At 39.0% G+C, this 25,026-nt stretch overlaps 1 protein-coding gene across 1 annotated transcript in view; it reads right to left on the reverse strand.

Moving 5' to 3' along the window:
* Positions 1–19,286: 19,286 nt before the first annotated feature.
* ror1 (receptor tyrosine kinase-like orphan receptor 1) overlaps positions 19,287–25,026 on the reverse strand; it is a 141,614-nt gene continuing 135,874 nt past the window's right edge. The window contains exons 10-12 of the mRNA XM_030083417.1: positions 24,404–24,631; positions 23,089–23,453; positions 19,287–22,884 (exon numbers count right to left, since the gene is read on the reverse strand). Of these exons, the coding sequence (XP_029939277.1) occupies positions 22,179–22,884; positions 23,089–23,453; positions 24,404–24,631 (1,299 nt within the window). The 3' untranslated portion in view covers positions 19,287–22,178. The remainder of the gene's footprint in view (positions 22,885–23,088; positions 23,454–24,403; positions 24,632–25,026) is intronic.

Here is a 25,026-nt window from a genome sequence, read left to right on the forward strand (position 1 = left end):
GGTGGCGGAGGCTTTACAGGCAGGATAAACACCGAGTCCGGAGTGGCGGCGAGTGAAGGGAAGAAACTTCAAGGGAAGCAACTTTTACAAGTTCGAAGCGGGGAATACGTGTGCCCTTTCTCCACGGTTCAGCTCTCCCAAATCTCCAGAAACGCACACCATCGCACCTCTCTGGAGTCCGTCGGGAGAAGAAAGCAGATCCATGCGTCAAAGAGCCTCTGGTCGTCCTGTTTTAAAACGCAGTGCGTGTTCCCTCTTCAATCAGTCGCTCCAACTCCATGAAGTCTGACATAGCGTGTGTGTGTGTGTGTGTATGTGTGTGTGTGTGTGTGTGTGAGCAGGAGATTCAACCACAATGGGGGTGAAAGTGGGAGGCGTGGAAAAACCGCGGAGTCCTACCGGCGCCTGGATCTCACGATCAATGGATCGGGGTTGTATGATGCCTTCACAACTGCTGGGAATTCCATTGTTTTCCGAAAGGGACCATTATAAAATCACTATCCCCGTTGCCAAATACTAGCATGACATCCTCCTGTTTATTTATAACTCCATATGTATTATTTTATGTCAGAGTCGAGGCGGGCCCATGGCTGTGTGTTATAAAACATGTGGAGACACACAACAACCTGAGTGTACCTGAATGCACCATTTATTGTTCGGTCATCCTTTCAAAAGCAGACACCAAAAAGAAAATGTAGATCTCTCAGCCAGAGGTGCAAAGACGAATGAAAGTCTGCATTACTGCAGCTGCAACTCGTTCACCCACGATTGATTTATTGTTTTGCTGAAATTTTCCTCAATTGCAAGTACTCTTATCAAAAGTAATGAGTATTAGTTACTTTTAGACCATTGGATTTGTTTCTTTAAAAAAATAAATATAAATATGTTTTTTTTCAGGAAAAAAATGAAAAGTTTAAATAACAAAAGTGAGAACTTCTTCAGTATTGTTTAAGTTAGGGTAAGTAGAGTAGATGGATCATTTAAAATTGAGTAATAGTAGCATAGTCAGAAAAATGCTCTTAAAAGTACCTCAAATTGCTACCTAATCACAAATTTGTAAATTTATGTAATTTGTTTCTTCTTCCCCTATCTTATCTTAATATATTTAATTACTATACTGTTAATTTATATAGTCTTACTTTTTTAATATCACTGAGAATTAACATACAGATAAATGCAATTTTTTAATAATTAACAGAAAATCTTTAATTCTTTTTGCCTTTTTATTTCAAAAGACTACCCTTCTGGCTCCCCCTCCTTTAATTGTTCTTGAGTTCAATAGAATCTATATTCAAACAAAACAAAATAAATTATCATACATAAAGTAGTTTCTTATCACTTAACAAAATCTAAAACAACAAATCAATAAATAGGTTATTAATTCTGCGCTGTATTAGTGTTGCATAGTGAAAGCTGACAATGTCTCGAGTGTAGGTATTAATCTGAAATGGAATTCACATTAATCTCAACCGCTGGATTTCTGTAGAGTTGGAAAACCTGTAGATATATAATGTTTTTGTTCAGTCCCACGTCTCTCTTGCTGCAGCACAACCACTTAAGCATTTATCAAATACAAACTTCCGTGGGAAGGAGAGAGAGAGAGAGAGAGAGAGAGAGAGAGAGAGAGAGAGAGAGAGAGAGAGAGAGCAGGGATCCAAACCCTGGTTCGGACATAGGGTTAGGAGTAGGCATTGAAACTCCAATCCTTGAAAAGTCCAGTTCTTGTTTTGTCAGCAACTTGAGTGAAATCTGTTGAGGCACTTTGAGAAAGAGCAGGTTTTCTTCCCTTTAAAAAAAAAATCACTATTTCTTTTTTTAAAAGTATGGTGGGATGAAGGTGAGGGGTAGGGGTTGCGTTTTTTTTTTTGATTGGTTGACTGCAAAATAAGAAAATATGACAGATAAATCAGCAATGTGTTGATGGTGACTTTGATATATTACTTGCAAGTAATATATTACTGGCCACTGCAAGTATATGTATTACTTAGCCGACATTGCCGATCACTACTCAATGCTAACTTTCTCTCTGAATCATGGACCTCAGAGTGCTTTTAACTTGCAGCTGAACAACTGGCCACTTTCCTCCAAATATCAGATCTAAACTCAGTTGAATCTGATCAAGTAATCAGTCATCAGTCAATCAGTCATCAAATCATCATCACAGATTACAATTAGTTTTATTAGATTACGTTTCGTTACTATTGCCAAGAACCAACGACTAATGAACTACAGTAGAAGAACTGCATGTTTTTCTCTGTCTGTGAAAACTGAGAGTGAAACGCAGTTACAACATGAACTGCAGCTTTAATAACACTAGTGACCTGTGGATGAGCGTATAGGTTTGTCTGCTGGATATTTATTTCTGATTTTGGTTTTTCCGTGATGTGTCATTTGGCAAAATGCTGACATATTTAAATTTGTCTGCATTTTCTATTTCAGACAGCCAAGTATGTTTAGTCATGGTTTTGATCACAGTGAGGACAGAAGTCTACCCACTGTGATTTGACAGTGGATCCAAAATAACTTGTCTGACTAACAGTGTCTCTTCCAGACCATCAAATGAAGACATATTTTTAATCTGACGAAAGTCTCGTAGAAGAAAATATCAAGTCTATCAATCCCTTCATATTACACAAGTGGTCATGAGCTATTTTTATGAGTCACCTTGGTGGTTAGTCCAAACCTGAAATGCACACGGTGTGGACCATTTTTTAAGAAAAGTGTTGACACTGCGGCTACACGAGATGTTTTTTTAATACCCACTTGTGTCCTATGAGCTGCCATCTTTTACTATAATGTTCATTTACTTCAGATGCTCCTCTGTCGATTTGATTCATATGGACCTCATCGCTTGTAAAATCCAAGTGTGATTGATGCCGTGTGTGAACAAGCAGGTTCGAAAGCCGCGGTCTGCAGTAGAAGATTTCCTGACTCCAGTCGCTGCTGTGCTCCTGAATGGGTCGTCTGTCTGTGTCTCTGGCTGCAGACTCCATCAGATGTTTGCATGGCTGTCAGACGCCTTTGGACACTTACAAACACAAGGATGCTTATTGAGTGGTCAGATGTAGTGTTTGCGACTCATACACTATCAGCTGTGTTGTTTTGCCTTCAACTCTCTGCAAAAAAGTTCATGTGCAAATTGTGTTTGAATGGAGGATTTATAAGGGTGCAAATAGCAGTTTTTCCTGTGTTAAGGAATTCATTTCCTGAATCTGTTGCAATATTTGCAAAGGGGGACATATAAAAATCCCACTGTAAATATCGGAAAGAATGTATAAATTATCATAATTTAAAGCTGACCTAAACAACTCAAACACCACAATATTTTAAATTTATATGTGATTTTTCTCCTTTAAGACACAGCCAGGACTGTCCACATCAAAGCTCTGGCAGCAGTGACAGAAATGTTTGTTTTTGATGCACTCAACTTTCTGATCAACATCTGTTTGTGCGTGTGTGTGTGCGTGTGTGTGTGTGTGTGTGTGTGTGTGTGTGTGTGTGTGTGTGTGTGTGTGTTACAGCAGGTGCATTCACTGGCATTTACTGAGCAATGCTTAGTACGGTGGCCCCGAAGAACAAAGCACAACGACAAATAGAATAAACCAAAGCATGCAAGAGAATGAAAATCACACAAAGAAGAAATAGGCAGGTACCTGCCGTCACCAGTGTCTCGATGCTGACTGGATTGTCTTTCTCACAGGGAAACCCAGAAGATTACGTGCAAATATGAGTCCCTCTGTAGAAATGATCAGAGATTGCGGTATTTTCATCCAGGGCATACTTATGAGACAGCTGTTGACATGCTGTCACCTTATATCATTTGGCATCCAATCTGTTCTGCTATACATTTCTTGTGTGCATGTTTTCTTTGTGTGTGTGTGTGTGTGTGTGTGTGTGTGTGTGTGTGTGTGTGTGTGTGCGCGTGGTTTTTTCTTGTTTGACTGACTTTCTTTTTCTTGTGCGTAAAGTGAAGTGTCTTTATTAAATATGTGGCTCATTTTAGACTTGCATGAGGAACGTACACTATATGTTAACCCCTTTTTTTGTGATGTAATGATCATTGAGATTTTCACTTGTTCTAACTGATTACAGAAAGAAATAGTGACTTGAAACATTGTTAGATATTTGTTTTGACACACCAAACTGTGCTCACACTCTGCCTTTTTTACTGCCCAGTCTGAGCACCGTTTGTTTGGATGTAATGTTATTATGTCAGGTAATAAATGATCGCAGCAATTGAAAAATCCATACAGGCTTTGTTGTTTATTGATCCTTTTTCAGAGCCAAGGAGCAGAACAAGTCAGGAGGGGGAACAGTAATGTATCTTTTGCAGTCAGCTGCTCAGTTTGAAGCAAATTGGATGGGCCTGATTCATGTGTTCCACCTACTTAAAATTAGTTTTACTGTGAAGATGCACACTTGATAATAAATCAATTATATGGTATGGCTTAATTGTACAAGTTTCATAATTACGGGCATTACTGTGTGACTGTAAACTGAAAAGAGCAATGCCACTTTCCAACTCACCTGTGGAACGTATGGGCTTGGTAGAGAAGACCGTCCCCTTAACTGCACAGGTGTTTTCGCAAAAGTAAAAAGAAGTGTCCAAATTTGTGAGCAATCACAATGAGCATGAACCACAAAACCAGTTTGATTTGTTATCTTTCCTTGCTTGTTGCTATATTTTTTTTCTTTTCACTTTATCTCTTGGATCTTTTTCAAAATGCAGCTCAAAACAACCAAAATCCATCTGTAAAATCACTAATCCTCACTGGGTATCTGACTTGCATATCTCTGCTGAGATTGGTGCTGGTTTATTCAGAGACAAATATTTCATTACACAAGGAGGCAGTTAGGGGTCTTCATTAACAGAGGCAGAAGGATTTGTTTTACAGGATTAGCCCATTTGCATTTTTTAATTACGCCACAGACCCACAAAGCCACCTGGCTTGGTACGATAAAGAGAAGAAGAGGGGAAAAAATCAGGCAGCTCAGTCCAGGATTCAGGATTTGTGAATAGAGTAAATGACATTTATGGTGAGATGAAGCAAAGTCTTAATCAAAGCAAGACACGGGGACTCACACCTGGCCTCAAAGACAATGACTGACATTTCTTTTGACAAGTGAAGGGGAAAAAAATGGTTGGCTCAGCGATTAAAAATGTTTGTGCTCTGTGCTGAAACCAATTCTTGTCAGGTTACACCAATCCAAACATGCAAGTAGTGATCACTTGGGGTTTTGTGCAGTATGTGTGAGAGGTAAACAGTGCTATGTGTGTATATTCTCATGCTCAGTAAATAAAGGCGAACTGAAATGCAAACTGAGTGAGAATGCCAGTTTTCCACTGCAATAATGACAAATGTGTGTCTTGATAGAGACGCTTGGAGGGTTGTTAGACTTTTACACTGACATCAGTGATATGGTACATATACGTACAGCATCACAAGTTTCAAGGAAAGAGCGACACATGGGAATCAAACAGTGGATTGACTGACTCAATGGAAAATGAAGCTCTTTTAAAAGGCTCTGTAGTTCACAGTCATCTATCTTTTAATGTATAAGATCAAAACTCAGAAAAAAAAATCAATGCACTCCCAGAAAGATCATGAAGACTCCATATAGGAAGGTCTTTAAATAATTAACAGTAGAACAGAAATCACAACACCAGACTTGATATGAAGTTATCCAGTTGAACACATCACAAAACAACACAAGTTGTGCTGAACTAGATGATGACAACAGTCTTTTCTTCTACACACTGTGTATGCACTGACCTGCCTGACCTGGTTTTTTTTTTTTTTTACAATGGCCATGGCGCCTCAGTGATCAACTTGTGGTAAATACAGAAATCAAGTTAGACATAAACAACTTCCCTGATGATGTGAACTCACTGGCAGCTTCAGAGGTTCAGCTTCAGAGTTTCTGGGCATCGATCCATCACAGACAGGAAATGCTCCAGGGACAAACGAGCAAGACCCAGTTATTCCTAATGCATGACAGACGCCTGAGCTTCACAAGGCCATGACACCAGCAGGAAAAGACAGAAATGGATTGTTTTGGCTGAAAGGATCACATTGTTCTGGGGTCACAGACAGACATGTACACATTCATTTTGTCTAATCCTAAACCTTCATAAAAAAAAGGTGCCATGCATCTTTCAATTATTATGAAAAAACTATTTTTTTCCAGGTGTAGGGTCACAATAAAACATCAAATCACCCTTATATATATATATATATATATATATATATATATATATATATATATATATATATATATATATATATATATATATATATATGTATGTATATATAGGAATAAAAAGTGAATGTAAACAGGTACTAATGCTGAAACGCACCATACAGATAAAGTTTCTCTTTCTTTGCTATGTTAAACCCATCAGATAAACAGTTGATCACTTAAAAGTCAATATAAATAATTGATAAACTTTCACCAATTGCACATACGAGTTTCTGTTAAATTTTTTAAATAGACCACAATCTTTAAATTTGGAATTCATTGTAATCATTGAATGCAAAATTTAATAGAGAAAAATGCATTTCCTTTGATTAGTTTGGTAACACTTTACTTGAAGCACCCCTGTATAACACATTATAATTAGTTATAAACACTCATAAATGATCACAATGCTTTATAACCCACTATACAGCCTAGGTAAGGGTTAGGTCTTGATTTTATAAAGCATTGTGATCATTTATGAGTGTTTATAACTATAGTTATACAGTGCTATAATGTACTTATAATGTGTTATACAGGGGTGCTTCAAGTAAAGTGTTACCATTAGTTTCTTTGATGACAAGGATTGGACACATCCATTTCTAGACTTTGAAAGTTAAAAAAAAAGCTGTTGATAGAGGTTCTGGCTTTTGTCATCCTTTTATTTTCAACAGAATGAGGGCTTGGCCTGTGTCAGTAAAAAACAATTTAATGACAGAGCAGACACTTTGTTGGCACAAACAAAAAAAATCCGGATAAAGAAAGACAGACTGGACAATGGATCTGATTACAGACGGTATTTTGAGCCTCTGACTTTGAAGTATAACATCTCATAATTACTCGGAACATACTCAAAAAAATCCATGAAGAAAAACACAATGAAGATCCACCAGTCCTTCCAAGTAAGGCTGGACTAAACATAGGGGAAAATGGACGCATTAGCAGCAACAGCCTACTGGGATTCAATTAGCTGCAGTAGCACCAATCACTAAACACATCAATATGATCTCTGCTGGATATAAAGAGCAACAGTGGCCATGAAAGAGATGAGAGGGATGAAGAGAGGAATGTATAGAAAAAAAATAGATGATTAAGTAGACACACTCCTCCTCCTCTGCCATCAGGTTTTATGAATATATTTGTTAGACAGGCCTATATATGTGTGCTTGAGCAGGGGGTTGGGTTGGTCTATAAAGCAGGCACGGTACAGTTACCATGGCAACATGAGTCTTTGAAGTTTTTTGCCCCGTTTTTACCGCTGGATATAACAACCCGATCTACTCTGTTCTCCCCTCAGCTTCTGGCCCCCCTCCCCTCCCTCAGCCTTCTCCCTCCATCTCCCTCCCTCTCATTTCTTTTTGCTGCATCAAAAAAATTCTCTTTGAAGACTTAAGCCGATTCCAAGTAAAACCCAACGCTATTTCTGGCTCTATTCAAGACTGAGGCTGTGGCTTTGTGCAGTGCTGTGTTTGACATCCATGTGGATGACAAATGGGGAAAAATATGAGTTGTGTAAGTCAGATGTGTTTGGAAAAACCTGAAGTGATACGTGTGTGCATGCATGTAGCGAAACAAACACAAACAAAGTGTATGATTACAAGCTGCCTGCTGGTTGGGGCGATAATGAGACATAGTGTGTGTGTGTGTGTGTGTGTGTGTGTGTGTGTGTGTGTGTGTGTGTGTGTTCATTGCAAGCACAGACACACAGATACTGTTCAAACGGGATATCAAAAGAGGGGAGGAGAGAGGGGAGAGAATGAAAAGAAAAGGATGGCAGGAGGAGAGGGCATGAAAGGACAGGAAGAGGAGGAAGGAGGATGGGAACACATAAATGAAAGTATGTCATGTTGTGTCATCATGCCTCCAACATAAAATGATATTTCAAACGCACATTTTCCACATAGATAAGAAAGTGACTAATGGAGCCTGGTGTCAATCCTGGTTTGGTTTAATCCTAAGGGCAATTTCTCTGTTAAAAAATATGTTTCTCATCAGATTTGGAAAAATATTTTACAAGTTTTTTTTTTTTTTTTTCAAATTATTATCGTATTTTCATTGGATTCAATTGTTGTTAGCACACTGTCATTTTGGGGTTTTATCTTTCTGTCCATATGAGGTTAAAAGGGCTCAGCTTCAGCAACAAATGCTGGAGGATATGTCCCATGTAAACCCGTGGTAATCTTGTCATTAGGTAAGAAGAGTCTGTGTCAAAGGGTAGGATAGAGAGAGAGCACAATATAAAGCAACACCATTTTTGCTATCTGAGAGCAGTATATTTTACAGAATTTTAATGAGACAACATGGTTTTCAGTTAAAACGCATTTTGTTCATTTTGCCTTGAGGTAAACATGTTCTGGTAGTAATTTAATGCCATACTTTGATTCAGAGCAGGGCCAGCTCCGAACACCTTGGGGTTTTAAGCAGGATACATTTTGGGGATTCTACTTTACCATTAATACAGCTTTAGAAATACACTAACCCAGAAACTGCATGCATTTTTAAATGTTATGCATTAAATGTTTAACATGATAGTCCATGTTTACTTGTAACTGAGCACACACACAAAAAAATACATACATAGGCACATACAAGTGATTAGTTGATTAGTTTATATCACTGTTTTTCAGTGCAGGATTGAATAAAGGCTCACTTTAGGTCCATTCATCCAGTCCATCGCAGCATTTACACAGACGGACTCATTCCTATAATAATTTAGAGTCAGTTAATAACAATAATTACCGTAATTTAAATAGTGGGAGTAAACTGAATTACCTGGAACATGCAAATTAAACAAAGAAAGGCTCAGTCAGTTTGAATCTGGAATCTTCTCTGTGTTGACAGCACTAATACCTTCCAACACTGCATCATTTACCACGTGTGATTAACAAAATTAGACGAGGAGTTAACATTTCTCTATACGCAGAGTGATTAAGGTGCAGAAAAGGTTTGGTATCTGCTGTACTTTTCCCTAAATGCCACTTATTATGGAATACTGAAGCCAATATGAGGGGGTGTAGCCTCCTACACCCTATGAAAACTGATAGGATCTCAAAACCACTAGTTTGGCTGATATCATCAAAACAGGCAGCCTTTGCTTCCAGGATGTATTTTTGGATGATAGTCCTGCTTACCTTCTTGCAGTAGATATTTTAAAGAGAACATTATGAATCCAGATTTCTCTCTAATAAGAGAAATTCAAATAAAACTGCTTTGCTGTTAGAGAAACAAAGTTTTATGCAAACATGAGTTAATTATCTGCACAATTCTGGAGGGCAGACATCAAACATGTTGATTTACCAAAATGTCAAAGTATTCCTTTCAGACCACCAAACACTACAGGACATCCATTCAAGCCTTTATCACCAGGAAGAGGAAGAACGGTCCTAATCTCACATCTTAACTGTGATCCTGCACAGTTGAGTTGAAAGAGACCTTGACTTTAATGTGCAATGCCTGCTTTTAATCCAAATCAGAACTTTTTCACAAAGGTGGTTTTGTTGAAACTGCACAGTTGCATTGGTCTCAGTTTAAAAGGGAGGATAAAAGAAGACCCATTTCTCAGAACACAGAGCTGCATGGATGTCTCAGTGGCAGCTACACCAAGTTTCCCTCAAATGATTACTTCCATGAATTCGCCTCAACAAAAGACTTTGGTTACTGTAGAGTTACTTATTTCAGAGTTACAGAGCTCTTATGCTTTCAGGCTGACGTTATAATGTGTCCCACAGAAAAACAAGTCCTTCATTCCCTCCGCTATCAGACCTCTGAACGCAGACCACACCCACTTTAAATGACTTCTAAATGATCTTTAAGTGATTTTCTGAGAGGAAACTTTTTTTGGCCTTTTTTACAGTTTTTTTTTTCTGTTCATACTTTTTTTTTATACTGCCTTGTTTTTTATCTTATATGCTTTTTTAAAAATCGTATTTGATTTCACCTTGCTGCTCCGAAATCTCCCTCTGCCCCTTATGTAAAGTGTAAACTGTTTTTCAAATAGATGAGATTAATTGACTGATTCGATTGATTGCTTGTTTGAGTTGTGCAACGGATTAAATGCCTCAGTGAATGTGAGGGCTCACTGGGATACTGCGAATGAATTGCTCCTTGTGGGATAAATAAAGTTTTCTGGACTTGACTTGACTGAACCGAGTCACTGCAGAAATCCACCCCAGACAAGAAGTGTCATTCAGTGTTGTAAAACTAATGTTGTAGACCAACTTTAACTCCATCAGCAGCCGTGTTTCTTGTGCTTTCTACATTTTCACTTCTTCTTGTTCACAAAGTCTGATTAAACCTTTATTATACCACCCATTCACTGAATTTCAAGGTGTATAATTCCCTTTATGGCACCAGGGACTTCCTCCATGATTATGAAATATTGTTACACTGTATAAATGCCCAACACCTGCTAAGATTCATTCAATATGATTACATTTTCTTTAACAGCCACTGTCTATGTGCCGCCTGGAGTCTCTCTGGGTTGTCTGTGTAATTATGAACTTATTGTGAAATATTATCTGTGGACTTAAAATATTTTTAGTGGAAAAAGAGGAAGGGGAGGGTCTTTTTTATGTTGCATATTAAGCATTTAGTCAGTAGCCTTATGTTCACATAAACTTAATCCATGATTTTAACAAAATGGCACTTAAGGACATTTCTCAACAACAAAAACAAAAAACCTATTTGATATCAAAAAATTTCGGTCATGCCCTCTTCAAGAGAATCTCTTCTGCATGACTTATTTAAATAATTTATTTTGCAGCTCCTCCTTCTTATTTCTTCACAGGGATTCATCAAAGATGGCAAATTCATCTCACACCTGGGTAGTTTTGACATTGTATGTACCTCCTGCTGCATCTCATATTTGAACTTGGGTCGTCACTTTATGTCAAGACTATTTAAATTTCTAAATTAACCTAAGGAATGCAAAAGCCTCTCCAGCAACACGTTGTACATGAAATAGATAGATTCTAATCTAAAGGTAAATAGACACATTTTATTTTTGTTCTATTGATGATATCTCGTGTCTTGCAAATTAATGCAGGTTGTAAATATGATTGATGTGTGACGCTTTCATTCACTTCAGAGTGACCTAGAATCTCCAGGATCAATCACATGCAGAGGCTTGGCCGACCTCCCACTGCTGCCTCAGGCCAGGAGGGGCCCCAGAGTGGAGTGAGATCTTAGACTTAAGAGCTGAGTGGAACCAGACTGGAGTTTTGTTGGAAAGGAGTTGAAGTAGAGAGAGAGAGAGAAGGTGGGGCGATGAATAAAGAGTGGCAGGCCTTGCCCTCGGAGCCCCACCACTGACATACACAGATGGAAAGCATTAGAGCTCCATTCCTGCACAAAGATGGATGGATTATTAGATAGAGAGTCTGAATGGAATAGGAGGAGAAAATGAGCAGAGTGAGGAGTGTTGGTTAAAAGACTGAGATGAAGGAAGAATGGAGTTGGAACAAAAGGTACATATTCATAAATTCAGTGCAAACAACTGGGATGCATGTAAACATGAGAATGTTCTGAAAATTATGGCACTTTTACAGGAGATGCCATCTGTACTGAATAGTCTTTTTCTTCAAACCACTACAAGCTCAATCAACGTATAATTAGTATGCATTACCAAAAGGACCGGAACAAAAAGCATTCCTGCTGAACATTTTGTATTTCAGATGCACATTGTGCAATCATATTTTATTAGCCAATATTCAGCATCTGTATAAGTTTTGAGCTTCCTTTCTGAAACATGCAACAAAGTCAATTTTGTATGAAGACAATGTAAATACGGTACAACAGTTACCGGTACTTTCTCTTCCCTTCAAAAACTTCCTTCAGTTGACAGAACTGTATAATGAATATTGAGAGAAATATTCAAAACAATTACAGGTTAAAATGAACATCTTAAGACAACCAGTATGAATATCACTGAACCTTTGAAATCATATTAGCTTTTTTTAAACAATTGCCCCCCAAATAAAACATCACTTTTGTTCATTCAACATTTATGGTTATGATTCTTGCTAAATGCTATTTATGACCTTAATCAAAATGCTATTTATACATGTTACCTCTCTGCATGTAGACACACACTCATTTACTTCACAATTAACTGCACTAAGTCCTAGGATACCTATTCGCACTCAGCATTAATTACCTTCTTAGGCCGTGCTGGTTTAAAGTATTAAGTCTGCTCAGTAAGTCACTCTATGATCCACTCTGATTTGACTCAACAATCACCATTACTTAAAATGTTTTCATCTGAAGTTGGTGGATAAACATTCATCTTGCTTGAACAGATGAGCAAAAGTCTCCATAAATACCTGAGCAAATGTTTCACACAAAGCTTGTCTCTTCTTCTTCTTGTTTTAAATAATTATCTGATGTGTGTAAACAAATGAAGAGAAAATCTGCCGTAGGAAGAGCAACTTTCTTACATCAGTCATTATATATTTATGTATTTCACAGGCCTACCAGTTGATCCATTTCAAGGTGGCATGGTGTTGGAGACGATTTTCAGAGATGATCTGCAAAGGCAGAGTACACCCTGGACAAGCTACCAATTTGTATAACCACATGGCTTGGCTTGTGGTTCGTAAGACTTCCTGATCCAACAGCCCACAGATCAGAAGCCCAACACTTTTTGCACCTGAGCAGATCACTTGTGATGTGTAATTCACATTCCTGGATAGTATGTAGAGCTGAAATTCCCAGTTTTTTTTGCATCAATTATGTGAGAATTCAGCTAAAGCATACAATGGATGGACTTTATTTACGCTGCAAAATTCCTGCGACTTCAGCTGTCAGCCACATTTCACACGATCATTCAAATTCACCCACTGCCACTGAATAGCCAAGCAATGAGTGCCATGCTAGGTACCACTTTTCAGGCAAAGGTGTCCATTAACTTTGATGAATCCAAAGATCAAGCGCCATAAAAAAACACAGGCACACCCTTTCCCGTCAAACTGAGGCTGTGCATTAGCATTTCTCACAGGTGACATGATCATTCCTGCAGCTTTGCAGAAAATCTAAGTACAGCCAGAGGGCAGAGGATCCCTTAAGGAGAGATGTTTATTGGCTAAATAGTTGTCTTTAACATGTAATTAACATACATACAGGATACCTGGACAAAGAGGAAAACTGGAGATTATTAGTGAATTAACCCCTATTTCCAGAACCACACTGAGTTTCTTTTTAGGCTCTAGTATATAAAAAGGTTGTGGGGGTTGTGGTACATTAGGGCTATTTGGGAGTTCTCTAATGTATTTCAATCTGCAGGGTAGAAGTAACGCCTTGAACCCTGCCTTCACGACCCCCATTCAGCAGTGTTTTCCACAACAGAACAACTCTGGGAGCAGTCTATTGGGACCTATTTAGGGTTTTCCCATTTGTTCAAAGTACCTCTGGAAGCCCTAAGGATAATAATAAAGTTCTTTTATTGCCGAACTACTTACGCTTCACTTTCCTGATGTGCAGTCAGCATGTGTGACTGAGGCCTGTCAGACTACTCACACAACAGTGGCTACATCTTAATAAAGCAGCTAAAACATCTATATTTGTATTTTGCTTGTAGCTTCATATTTGCTCACATTTTGTTGTGTCGATGTGTAACAGTCAGGTACTGTGGTCAAATCAAGATTGCACAATGGCTTTGTTTAAACTGTATTCTAGCAATGGAAAGGGTCGGAGGAACAGATTCCAATTTTGACCAATGTAAGGATATTCAAGGAGAGAAATACTGAGCAATTTACCAAACAAAGCCACACATTTAAAGAAAGAATTTACCCCCTGATAGCTCTTCATACGCTGTAGCGGAGCCAGAGTGGGGGCAAGGGGGCGGTCGCCCCAGGGCCCACAAGGTCATAGGGCCCCGTTTCTTGTGATGTGTTCACATTTACTCGGAAATAAATTATTATAATAAAATGTGCAGTGTGTGCGAGAGGGTTTACGCATCTGAGTGTGGGCTCCAATTTGCCAATTCTTACATTACGACTGTCCATGAATGCATCAGAGCTGTAAGCCAGCGCTGATTGGCTGTGCGGCATTAACCAGTTTTTTCTTTGCACTTGATCTGAACTCTTTGGAGGAAAGTTAAACAGTATGCTAAACACTATGCTAGCCGCTAGCGGTACTACCCAAAACCTAACATCGGAGCCACTGGTGAGTCAGTGAAACCTTCAAAAATATTATCTTGATCAGAATGCCGTGGTCTTAAACACCTGGCTATTTGAATGTGCTTTGTGTTGCTCTCAACTATAAGAGACCACCGATTCTATTTTTTTCCTAATATACGTGAATTCCAAAAGATATAGATTGCTGTGTCTATATCTATCTGAATAGATTGTGTAATTTTAGACCAGCTGTGTTCATTTTATATTTAAGCTGTATCAAAGATGGTACAGATTTAGCCCGTGACTTTTTCTCTGAGTTTTCAGCACCATGGACAGCGGACGCTCGGAGATTGATTGACAGCTGTCAGGCTGCAGTTGTGTGTGTGTGTGTGTGTGTGTGTGTGTGTGTGTGTGTGTGTGTGTGTGTGTGTGTGTGTGTGTGTGTGTGTGCGCGTGCGTATGTGTATTTGTTCTTCAGAACAAGTTTGTGAACTAGTTTGTGATTTTATTCTGCTTTCTGAGGCATATAGGTTTGCTTGGCTCAATAAAAGTGAGCATTAGTGTGTTGTTTGATGGTAGCATGAGGTATTGTTTTAATGGTAAAATTACTATCATAAGGGCCTGTCGAGAATGCTCCGCCCCCTCTGTACAGAGACCCATGCTCTGTTCATAAGTCAAAAACATTATTTTGGTTCTCAAGAAAATTTAACGGATTCTGTCAGTAGGTATTGATTCATTGCCAGCAGAGAAAAATCGTAGTTATGAAAATGAAAACAATGCAAAATAATTGATGTGCACTTTTAATTTGCTCCAGTATTTATACAGGTCTGAGATAGACTCATTCCACCCAGCTTAGGTCATCTGAAAACATATGAGACAACTGGGTGTTGGATGTTATCTCAATATTTATCCTCAAGAAAAAACTTAATTTTCCATTTTTTTCTTTCTTTCTTTGTTATGTTATTGATTCTTAAACGTGAATGAGAAATTTCTCATTTAAAAATGGTGCACTTCAGGTTCATGCATTTCAAACAAACTGCCTGTTCCATCTTAACAAAAAAAAAAAAAGGTTGGCAACATGGCTTTTATGGCATCCTGATGTGAAAACACATGTCAAGAGAGCCAAACATTGAAACCAGACAATCCACTGCACACAAAGTTTCTTCTCACCAAGTGGTCCAATTGCTCATGACATACCTGAATAATATGTGCTCTTCATATAAGAGGAAATCTTTCTACTTCGTGAGTTGATTTAGGGTGTATTTTGTGTTAGTTTTTGTTTAATTTTTTTTTTTACATTTGAGACAATCCCTTGTATGAATCTCCAAAGTAATGGCACATCTGACCTTGTCATGATCCACTCCAAACATACACAATTCAAAGGAATTCCTGTGGTGAAGCATGATAAATCTTCTCCAAAACTGGTTGTAAAAAAATTTCAATGGTTGTTTTCTTGTTTCATGTGTCAAGCAAGATGTAACAAATAAATGACTCAAGATGAGTTTCCTTGCTAATTTTGGCTTTCATTTTGTATTTTAAATTATTGTTTTTTTCTTTTGTTTGTTAGTTTTTTTTAAGTTATCTGCTGTATCATTTGAAGAGCTCGTGGGGAAACAGGACCCACTTCACTGTTTTCAATGGATTCACTTCACAACCCTTCTCCAAGGTCAGTGTGGGGCAGCACGGACAGCAAAGGTCAAGCGCCTGTCTGCTCCTCAACTAAAACAGCTTATGTTCCCCAACAATCGGGGGATTGTTAGAGACCTCCAGCACTTCCGTGACAGAGTCAGAGGACAGTGAAACTGTATCCCTCTAACTTCTTTCTGCCTCACCACGGTCTCTGAAACCCATCGTCTCTATCATTGTATTGTTGGAGCAGAACCCTTCGTTTGTTAAAACCAGGTGTCTGTTGTTGAATAAAGAACTACATTGACCATTTTTCAGCATGAAAGAACATCCACATCACGACTGGTGAGGGCAGCAGGATGACATGATAGACTGCGGAAAAACAAAACAAGTGGAGAGCTGCAGAGCAGCTGTCTCTTTGTCCTGCTCACTGAGGAAACTTTACAGCGGTGGATATTTTTTCTTGTTTGTAATATTAACATTAGATGAGCCTAATGAGTGAATTGGGAATCAAACAAACAGTGCTGAGGGCTTATCTTTTTTTTGTGAGGTAATGGTACCACAGTAGCCAGTAACCTCGCTACCAAGTTTAATAATTGGATGAAGGACTATTGAAATGCCAACAAACTAATAAACTGTGCAAATAAAGAAAAGAATGGTTTGCTTGAGAGCAATTTGACATTTGGAGGTAAAATATAAATTTTTGGTTTGATAATGACTCAAAATGACATAAACCATCTGCTTCGACAATGCTGTGAACACAAAATAGTTTGATTTTCACAACGTGGCACTTTCGTCACAAATGCTCTTGTTTCTTCTGCCCAGCAGTTAATATTTACTGTGAATGTTTATGATGAATGGAGTTTGTAAAAAAAAAAAAAAAATCCCAGCTCTCTTACCAATTTACAATAAAATGGCCACCTCCAGCGCTTCACATCTGGTTTGTCTTCATGGTTTCTTTAGTGATCTCAGACAAAGCCAAATCCCACAAATTGGAACAATCAGCTGCTCAGAGTCACTGTTTGTTCGTTGTCCCCAAAAAGGCCTGAATGTAAATCAAAATTCTCTCTGAAGATGTTTCTGCTGCATGCTGTACTTTTGAGTCCTTCATATAACATTAACCTCCCATTGCACTTTTACCTGTTCTTATCTTTTTCTGTCCTTTATTCTCTTTTTTTTTAAATTGCTATTCAAAGGGCAAATGTACATCAATTCTTCTGCGGATCTTCTGCCTTCAAAGCCCAATATAAGCCCATTACGTCCTGAACTAAAGGGGCTAAATGAGGCTGCTTTAGCTGAGAGTGCCCTCAGGACTTGTCTGTCATTGGTGAGGAGGGAGTGGTCCTCCTCAGTTACACAGTCAGGCCGCAGGAAGTTGTCTATCTGGCTTTGAACCAGAGGGACTTTAGGATTGGGAGAGGACACACCCAGCACCACCCCACCTATTCAGATTCTGAGTTTGCCGTGTTCATCCCTTTTTAGGTGAGCATATTTGTGAGTACTGTATACTCATATTACCATTCTTCAGAAGGAAATGCTACATTTGTGTAAATTTAATCCACATATTATGTCTTCTCACATTTATAATGATATTGTAAATGCAATATAAAATCATACATTTATGCTCAGATGAAAAAACGTAAAGCAAAACAATATTGTGGAAAAATATGGGGACAATTCACATTAGCAACAACAACACACACCGCACGCACGCGTGCACACACACACACACACACACACACACACACACACACACACACACACACACAGAGTTTATGATTCTTTTTACATTATAAAAATAAAGATCCAAAAAAATTACATAAAAACTAGTGCTGTCAGTTTTAATCGCATTGATCGCAATTAATCGTGATTAATTCATGGAGAACTGTCAACAATTAACTTTTTTAAAGTTGAGAATAATTGCAATGAAGAATCTAATCCTCATAAATCAGTCCCAATGTCAGGAAAAAACACTATTATCCTCTAGTTCTTTTCTTTGACCCAATTGGCAGACCTCAATGGATTAATCGCGATTAAAATTGACAGCACTAATAAAAACAGAACAAAACAACAACAACAACAAAAACTTTTTTAAAGAGGTCATTTGTTCTTCTACTATGACGTAGCTGTAAATGTAAATTGTCAGCTTCACCAGAGGGAATCTTCTCAGATGTTTTCATTTAAATAATTTAAATAGGTAAATTTATCCAGTTTTTTTTTTTTTTTTTTTTTTTTTACAGGACTTAAGAATTTCCAAAACCACACACCGTCCAAAAACCACTGAGATTTATATGTTGCTCTGGTTCACTTTTTCTACTTTCACTGTGGTGTTGTTGACGATTTAGTGAAGCAGCTCCAAAAACACATCGTACATTATCCGCTCACAACTACACAGCAGACAGCTAAACAAGCTTGTGAGCATGCGGTGCGTTTAGTAGCTAAAGAGCTAGATGTTTCCCCCAAGAACAATTATGACGCTAAGACGGCCTCAGTATTAGGCTCAACTCACCAGGTGGCCACAAACAGTATCAACATCAGCAAAGCAGCCAAAAAAGATCTGTCATTACAAGTTATGGTAAAAGCTGAATATCTTGTCAGCTTTTAAAACCTCGGGGAAAAGAAATAGAACCAGATGCTTCTCAAACACTATACAATTTAGGTCGACGGAGTTCCAGCTTCAAATGCTCAGAGAGCAAAGAATAAAAATTAATCATAGCTATGAGCTGAGCTGTTTGATATACATACAAGCCATTTATGCACACACACACACACACACACACACACACACACTGAGAAAGAGAGAGAGAGAGAGAGAACTATGATTTTTTTCCATGGTAGGTCAATTTGAAGTTGTACTAATATTATTTCCAGCTGTGTTTTTCAGGATTGCTGAACCCCCCTGAAAGCTCAAGTTCGCCACCACCTGGCCAACTTAAGAACTTCCACCTTCATTACTCAAAGGCCAAATTGTCACTGAGCATTGACAATACATGACAGTTGTGGTGACTAATTCAATTACAGTAACATTAGCTCAACATTTGTGCAAAACGATGTCCTAGTTTCTGCTATTACCTGTGACACCAAATATTTTTCCGGCTGCCATTTGCTCCTGTCTAATCTACATGACTTTATGTATGATCCCCCCCCCACACCACACACACACACACACACACACACACACACACACACACACACACACACACACACACACACACACACACACACACACACACACACACAATATTCCCATTGTGATGCCGGTAACCAATACAACAAAGTTCAGCTCAGGACTCATTTTGCTGTAATAAATTTCAAAATGCATGAAAACAAGTGAAGATGAAGTGATGACATTATCCAAACAACATCATTTAATAAATGATTTTGCATTACAAAATATCTGTGCAAAAAGGTTCAGACAAAATACAAAGACAAGGCCTCTCTTGGTCATTATGCACCTAAACCTTCTGTAATGGGTACATTGTTATTAAAAATACAAATGTTCTTGTATGCTGCTTTTTTAAAAAAGAAAAAAGAACTAGGTTAAAACAAAAATGCATAACAATAACTTTTGTTTTTGCCAAATATAATAAAAACCTTGATCAAGATTCACAGTCTTGTGTACGAGTGGTTTGTTGCACAGCTATATTAGTACTCATACGTTCTTTACATGTATAGGCCACAAACTCAAGATGCCTAGGTAGCTCAGTCTGGTTAAGAAAGGAAAGAAAAATTTTAGCCACAGACAAAAAATATAATTGTGAAGAAAAACTCAATGGGAAAATCGACCTAAAATGCTTTAAATACCTGGATTTGACAGAAGCAACAAATCCACAGCAAGAAATGGAAAAAAAAGACCAACCCCTTCATATTAACATTTGACATCCATCCATTTTCTAAACCCGCTTTATCCAGACTATAATGGCGGGTAGCTGCAGTCTGTCCCAGCCAACGCGGGGAGATAGGCGGAAGACACCCTGGAGGAATCTCTAGATTATTACCAACAGACAAGTCAACCATATTCAACGTGTGGACATTTATCTGGGCTAAAGAATGCGCTTCATCGGGTGGATTTGCTTCCATTCTCAGGTAGCCTGCATTGCTGTTTTAATGTGGTGGCACCAGATAATAGACAAGCTACAGCCTCTGATTCTACACTGCACAAATATCAACCTAGAACATTACCATTCAAAATATACAGTCGTGCTGCACATCCAGAATAATTTGGATGGACTAAATTTTTGTTTGTGTTTCAAATTCAGCTGATTAATAGCTCAAAAGTCTGTAAACAACAGTGCAGTTGAACATATACTATCAGGAAGACATAGAAACTGATGATTGTCTGATTCTCAGTCAGGGGAGGATAATAAATATTCAAAACTTAAAAAAACTAAACAAAAAAACCCAGCTGTTTTCATATTTTGCCTCTGAAACAGAATTAATGTCCCATTGCTAAGGCACATGACTGCTGAACTGAAAGTTACCCAGAAACATTCATCTTTCTTCATTTCACAAATTGACCCTGGAGTGCAGGCACCTTAAATTACACTGTTTATCTCCTGCTCAGTACGCGACACGCTGGAATACAATCACAGCTGAAACGACACCCAAAAGAAGACAGACAAACCTGAAAATATTGTTATCGATAATATCCAAGATCCATTTCTCTTTAAAAACCTGTGCTGCTTGCCAGGTTTTTGATTTGAATCTCTTACAAGTGTTCACTGTGTGTTCAGGAAAGACGTTTCCATTTACTGTGAAAAAACCAAGTGAAACCAAAGTGTTTCAATCAATCTGAAACCAGCAAGTGAAACAAGTGCTTATCTGGAGTAAAACAATGGTCTTTTCAAGTACTACTGCTGCACAATTAAGAATGGTTAACTTATATGTTTTGTGCCGTTGTACATGAGTGAGACTATTGATTTTACTGATAATATTGTGTTTTCCATTGTAGCTTTTTGTACTGAATAGATGCAAAGAAAGAACATGAATACATGGTCTCCGAACAAAAAACTTTAGATCCTTGCTTCAAAATCAAACACTGCATCCACTCAATACAATTAGAAAAAAAAACCCCCCATAAGATAAACAACATCAAAACAACTTGTGTGAGAAATGAGATCAATATTTTGGAATTCATAAGCAGGAACTACTGGAACTTGTGGTGATGAAGTGTTGACCCTGAGACTGTCTATTTTAGCGGTGGATGGTGTGGGGGGACATGAATGACCATTCTGCAATAAACTGTTGGGGCTTATCTGCAGTGAGCTTTCAAATTGGATGCTATACTTCTTAGAAAATAATAAAAATTAAAAGCAGAAATAAAAAGAAATGATCACAAAAAAACACATTGGCTTCATTTGCTTTCTCAGCATGGACTTCTGAACAATGTGGCCTGCTGAAACGTCATGTGTGCACCTCCCAAGAGTAATGAAGAGGTTGCAGGTGAAAAGAAAAACATTCAGTTGTCATTTAACAAGGGATTTTGAAAAAATAACATGCACTCCTCCGATCTAAGTACCTTGACAAGATCATTTACCAACTGCTTCATTAGTTGCGACGCATGGCACTGAAACACTCCTGTTTAGTATCCGAGTCCCAAGAGCAGAAAGTATCACCTGCAAACGTTGCAGACTGTTGCCCACCGGTGGTCAGTGTGGAGCTTGCCAATAGAAGTGATCGGCTGTCCTCATTCTCACTCTCCTGGCCTTTTGTTGTGTTGATATGTTCATCGGTAAGCAAGTCACAGAACCGCCTAAAGGACCAAAAGGTCATCATGTGTCTCCGACATCCTGCATGAAACAGTGTGAGTCATTGAGTCGTCGGCACAGGAACTTCTCGTCATCGGACATAGGATGGACTTGCTATGCTTCACCTAAATAAAGGTTCTTCTGAATATATATCTTTGCATTTCACTCATTCATTCAGGACTGATGTACCGTATTTACAAAAGTTGAAATTACAACAAAACATCTTCAGACCATGAGAGCAAGTACACTTGCTTTAAACAGTAAGGCATTACAAAGTCAGTCAGCTGTTCAGATACTCAAGTAGCTGCAGCAGTGTTTCTTGTTCACACAGGTGTGTGTGGAGGCCGGTTTCTCTTGGGTCTCGCAGTAGACTTGTGATACTGGATTCCTGGGTGAAACACTAAACTTCTCATATCTGGGTCCTGAGCAGAAAGCGAGTGAGTCTTCCTGCTTTTCTCTACAGGTCTGCAGTGATGACCGAGTCGTTGTACATCAGTACGTCAGAGTCAGGAGTGAGCAGCGCTGATGTTTGTGACAGGTGGTCCAGCTGGCCCACCCCCTTCTGGGAAACTTGTCCGTACACCTGAGCCTGCCCACCTCCACTTCCCGGCATGATGCAGTGGGATAGCAAAGGAGTATTGGCATCGTGGTTGGAGCCTGTGGTGGAGGGCACTCCGCTCACATGACCCGTGCTGGTGGAGCCGCTGGCACTGCTGGGTGAGCGGCTTTTAGGAGGGGGTAGGTGGTGCTGGATCACCCTGGTGGGTGGAGCCGGGGGCGCAAAGTGAGCTGGAAAAGCTGTGTAACCTGTTGGGATGGGGTATCCATTGACTGGGATGAAGCGCTGGTGGGTCTGGGGAACAGCCAGAGGTGTCCAGGCTGGAATCGGTGCCATCTGCCCTGGTGTGGGGATGGCCTGGGCCGGGTAGAGGTACCCCGCAGCGGCGGCGGCTGCAGCGTACCGGGGGTTGCTGAGGTTGCTGACAGGGCTGGCACTGAGTGAGGTGGTTTGTGTGGTGGCGTTGCCTCCTCCACCAGAGGGCGTACTGGAGCTGGCATGTGAGGAGAGACCCTCCCAAGCTCTCAGGCGGGTGTGGATGTCCTTGAAGCGTGGTCTGCGTGCTGGTCCCTCCTGCCAGCATTCAGTCATCAAACCATAAAACCTGAGGGACCGAAGAAAAAAGGTACCATTTTGATAAAGCAGTCATAAAGCAAGTTTGATGAGCTATTTTAATTTAAAAAATACTCAACCAACGGTTCAATGTAACATAGTACTTGTTTTGCTAAAGTATTTACAGTAAAAACAGCTGTAATATTAAAAAGCTGTAATATCTGTTCTCTCATAGTCTGCAGCTTTCACATCGTACCTTGGGGGGCAGTCCTCGGGGCAGGGCAGAAGCTGCCTCTTTCTCACCATCTCCATCACTTCTTGATTGGAGAATCCGTAGTACGGCTGCAGGCCATAGCTGAAGATCTCCCACAGCACCACCCCAAAAGACCAGATGTCCGAATCTGTGGTGAACTTTCCATAGGAGATAGCCTCAGGGGGCATCCAGCGAATGGGCAGCAACGTTTTAGGTTGGATGCAGTAGTAGTCCGAGGAGTAGATCTCTCTGGACAGGCCCAGGTCAGAAATCTTTACGTGGAGCTGTTCGCCGACTAAAATGTTCCGAGCTGCGAGGTCTTTATGGATGTAGAAATGACTGGCCAAGTACTCCATCCCAGCAGCCACCTGGGTCAGATCACACACAAGATAAAATTCAATAGGTCAGGTCGTTGGGGGAAACTTTTTCATAAAGCAGGATAACATACATTTCAACATTTTAATTGGTTTATATTTTTGGGAGTTAAATGTGTTTATTGTGGTGTCTCAATAAAATGTAAAGACTTGCTCAGTTTTATATGCTGCTGCTTTGCAGCATGTTGTAACACAGCTTTTGAATGATGAATGTCATATGGATTATATTGTTGCCGTGAAGTCTTGGTCAAAAATAAGCAAAGTAATATCAAGGCCAAAATACTCCCCTGTTGCATCTAAGAGCAATGTTGCTAAATTCATCTAAAAATCATTTACAAATATGACAATTAGATGACTTTGAAGTGGTTTTTAGTGGTTGTTGCTGTTGCCTGCAATTGAGTATATCACTTCTTCTCAATTTTTCCTTGTACAACAAATAATAAAAAATAAATAAATAAATAAAATTAATGTGATAAATAACAGCTGCAGCCATAATTAAAGCTGTAGTGCAAATCCATTTGTTCCACAATCACAGTTATGTAATGATAAGCAGCTGTTTATATAGACCAATGATGTCCTTCAAAAGTAGATGACAAACTAGCAGAAATGAAGAGACACTTATTTGTTTATGAATGCCAGTGACAGTTAACATCAATCTCCTTCAATGTGAAATACATTAAGAAGTCTTACAGTCCACAAAAAAATTACTACTTTTAGTGAGATCTGCCATGAATTTAGATTTCAATAAGTGAGTGGAGGTCGTTCAGCTGAAAGGAGGAGATATGCAAGGAGGAAGTGTGGAAATCATTTCAACTAATTCCACCATAGTTTTAACTACATTTATAAAAAAGAGTTTTTAATACTGTCATAAAAAAAAAAAAAAAAAAAATCGCAGTCTTTCATATCATAGTAAACATATGAGATTCAGAACTTTTAAATCCTACCTGCATGGCCATGTGCAGAAAGTCACCGTGATCCAGGCTGGATTTCACCGTTCCATCTTCATCACTGCTGCAGCCCACGTCTGAATGCGGGGATCGCATGATGAGGAACTCGTGAAGGTCGCCCTGAGGCAGGAACTCAAACAGCATACAGACCGGCTGCTCCTGGGTGACCACACCCAACAAGCACACCACATTGGGGTGCTGCAGCTCAGTCAGCACTGCTGCTTCCTTCCATGGAAAAAAAAAGAAAGATAATTGTGAAAAATACAAGCTGCACACGGAAACAGCTTTTTTAATAAAATCTAAATTGTGGTGCTGGAAGTTGCAGAAATGTGTTATTCTCACAAAAAAAAAAAAAAAAAAAGTTTACAATGCATACTTTGAGTGTAATTTGACTTTAAGGGCATAAGCATCAGCATTATTATTCTAGATCAGTCATTGAAAAAAACATTTTCTTGGCCTCCCAAGATTGGCCCAAAAAAACTGACATTTGCCCGAGACTTTGCCTTCTCTGTGATTATCATAGTTACATTTTCTCATATGAATAAAACCATATGTGTGCAGACTTGTGAAACTACGTAAAGGTTTGAGGGTTTTTTTTTTAAGGTCTTGTTTTTTCTTTT

Source organism: Salarias fasciatus, chromosome 23 (genome assembly GCF_902148845.1).
Source record: "Salarias fasciatus chromosome 23, fSalaFa1.1, whole genome shotgun sequence".
Classification (NCBI taxonomy): Eukaryota; Metazoa; Chordata; class Actinopteri; order Blenniiformes; family Blenniidae; genus Salarias; species Salarias fasciatus.